This window comes from Amphimedon queenslandica, unplaced genomic scaffold (genome assembly GCF_000090795.2).
Source record: "Amphimedon queenslandica unplaced genomic scaffold, v1.1 AMPQUscaffold_2582_Cont25416, whole genome shotgun sequence".
In the NCBI taxonomy this organism is placed as follows: Eukaryota; Metazoa; Porifera; class Demospongiae; order Haplosclerida; family Niphatidae; genus Amphimedon; species Amphimedon queenslandica.
In genome coordinates this window covers 1-1,312 of record NW_003557083.1, presented here as the reverse complement: position 1 = coordinate 1,312, position 1,312 = coordinate 1, and the positions used below count along the sequence as shown (strand labels likewise).

General features: G+C 31.9%; 1 protein-coding gene across 1 annotated transcript; it reads left to right on the top strand.

Moving 5' to 3' along the window:
* The first annotated feature begins 69 nt into the window (after nucleotides 1–69).
* On the top strand, nucleotides 70–720 carry LOC109593181 (uncharacterized). Its single transcript, XM_020008379.1, has 2 exons — nucleotides 70–158; nucleotides 206–720. The coding sequence occupies exons 1-2, from the start codon at nucleotides 146–148 to the stop codon at nucleotides 553–555; spliced, it is 363 nt and encodes a 120-aa protein (XP_019863938.1). The 5' UTR covers nucleotides 70–145; the 3' UTR covers nucleotides 556–720.
* Nucleotides 721–1,312: the final 592 nt, after the last annotated feature.

Here is a 1,312-nt window from a genome sequence, read left to right as displayed (position 1 = left end):
TAATAATGAAAATTATGATTTACGAATACCAAAATTATATTGTAGAGTACATGCTATAAAATAATATTTATTACATTCATAGTAACTCCTAATAAGGAAGTGGGTAATAGATAGACTAAACCACCCATTTGCTGATACTAGCACTATGGCTGAAGGAGGTGAGTCTCTTTATGAAGTGTATCAATTCATTAGCACTGCACTGTAGGTAGAAGTGCAAAAGAAGTCTTTAAAAAGACACTACCAAAGCTTATAAGCACACTTGGGAAGGATCCGCCTTTTACTGTAGTCACTACTGCTTTGTATGCTGAGGATTTGATTACAGGGCAAGAGCTTGAAGCCATTAAGACCAAACAAGGTGTCCAAAGAGGCAGTGAAGTGGGTTTTAAACTCGATGACAAGATAAAAGAGAGTGATGATCCTAATGCCTGTCTACTGGCCATATGTGAGATATTTGAATCTGAAGGAGTAGACAATGCTATATTGAAGAAACATGGAGCAAGCATGAGAACAAGCATATCAAGTAAAACACATTCCATTCTAAACACTTTATTTTAAGTTATTTGTTATCTAAGCACAACGTTTTTCTTAGCATTTTCTGATATACATGTACATCAATACTAACTACATGTACATGTAGTTAGTAAATTGTACACAGTGTCAGTATTTGTATTTCATATTTTGCAACTATAAAAACCTCCATTAATTATAATTAACACTGATTCACACTGCAATACATTATGTACCTGTAAACGTACTTGTAGCATAAAAATTGAATTTTTTTAACTTTCATGTTACGCCATGTTTATAAGTACTTCTGGCTGTAACATACTAGAGTAAACTATTAATAATCGGCCACGAACCATTTTCGGACGCATGTTTTAGGAAAACTATACTTAGCCATCTCATGAAACTGCAGGATATTATAGTAATAGTTGTGCTTTATTTGCGTAAAAATAATTGTAGCTCTAGCAAGAGTGTATCAAAAGTTATCAGCTCTCAAAGCATGGTGTCCGAAATTACGAATAATCAGACAAATTAATCAATATTCGTACAGTTATTTTTATATGACAGGAAAGAATAGTTTTAGAAAGTCACTATGATAACTTTGTAGGCCTGTCCTTAAACTAAGTTTCACCAGCCGGATCTTTTTGATAGCTGTCATTTTGACAGTGAAAATGACAACTTAAATGCATTGCCTGATTTATCAAAAATCAGACAAAATTTACAAAAATATTAAAAATTATGCATTTTCTCTGTAAAACTCCATAAAATAATAATTTTAAAATAATTTTTGTAAAAATTGTCGAAATTT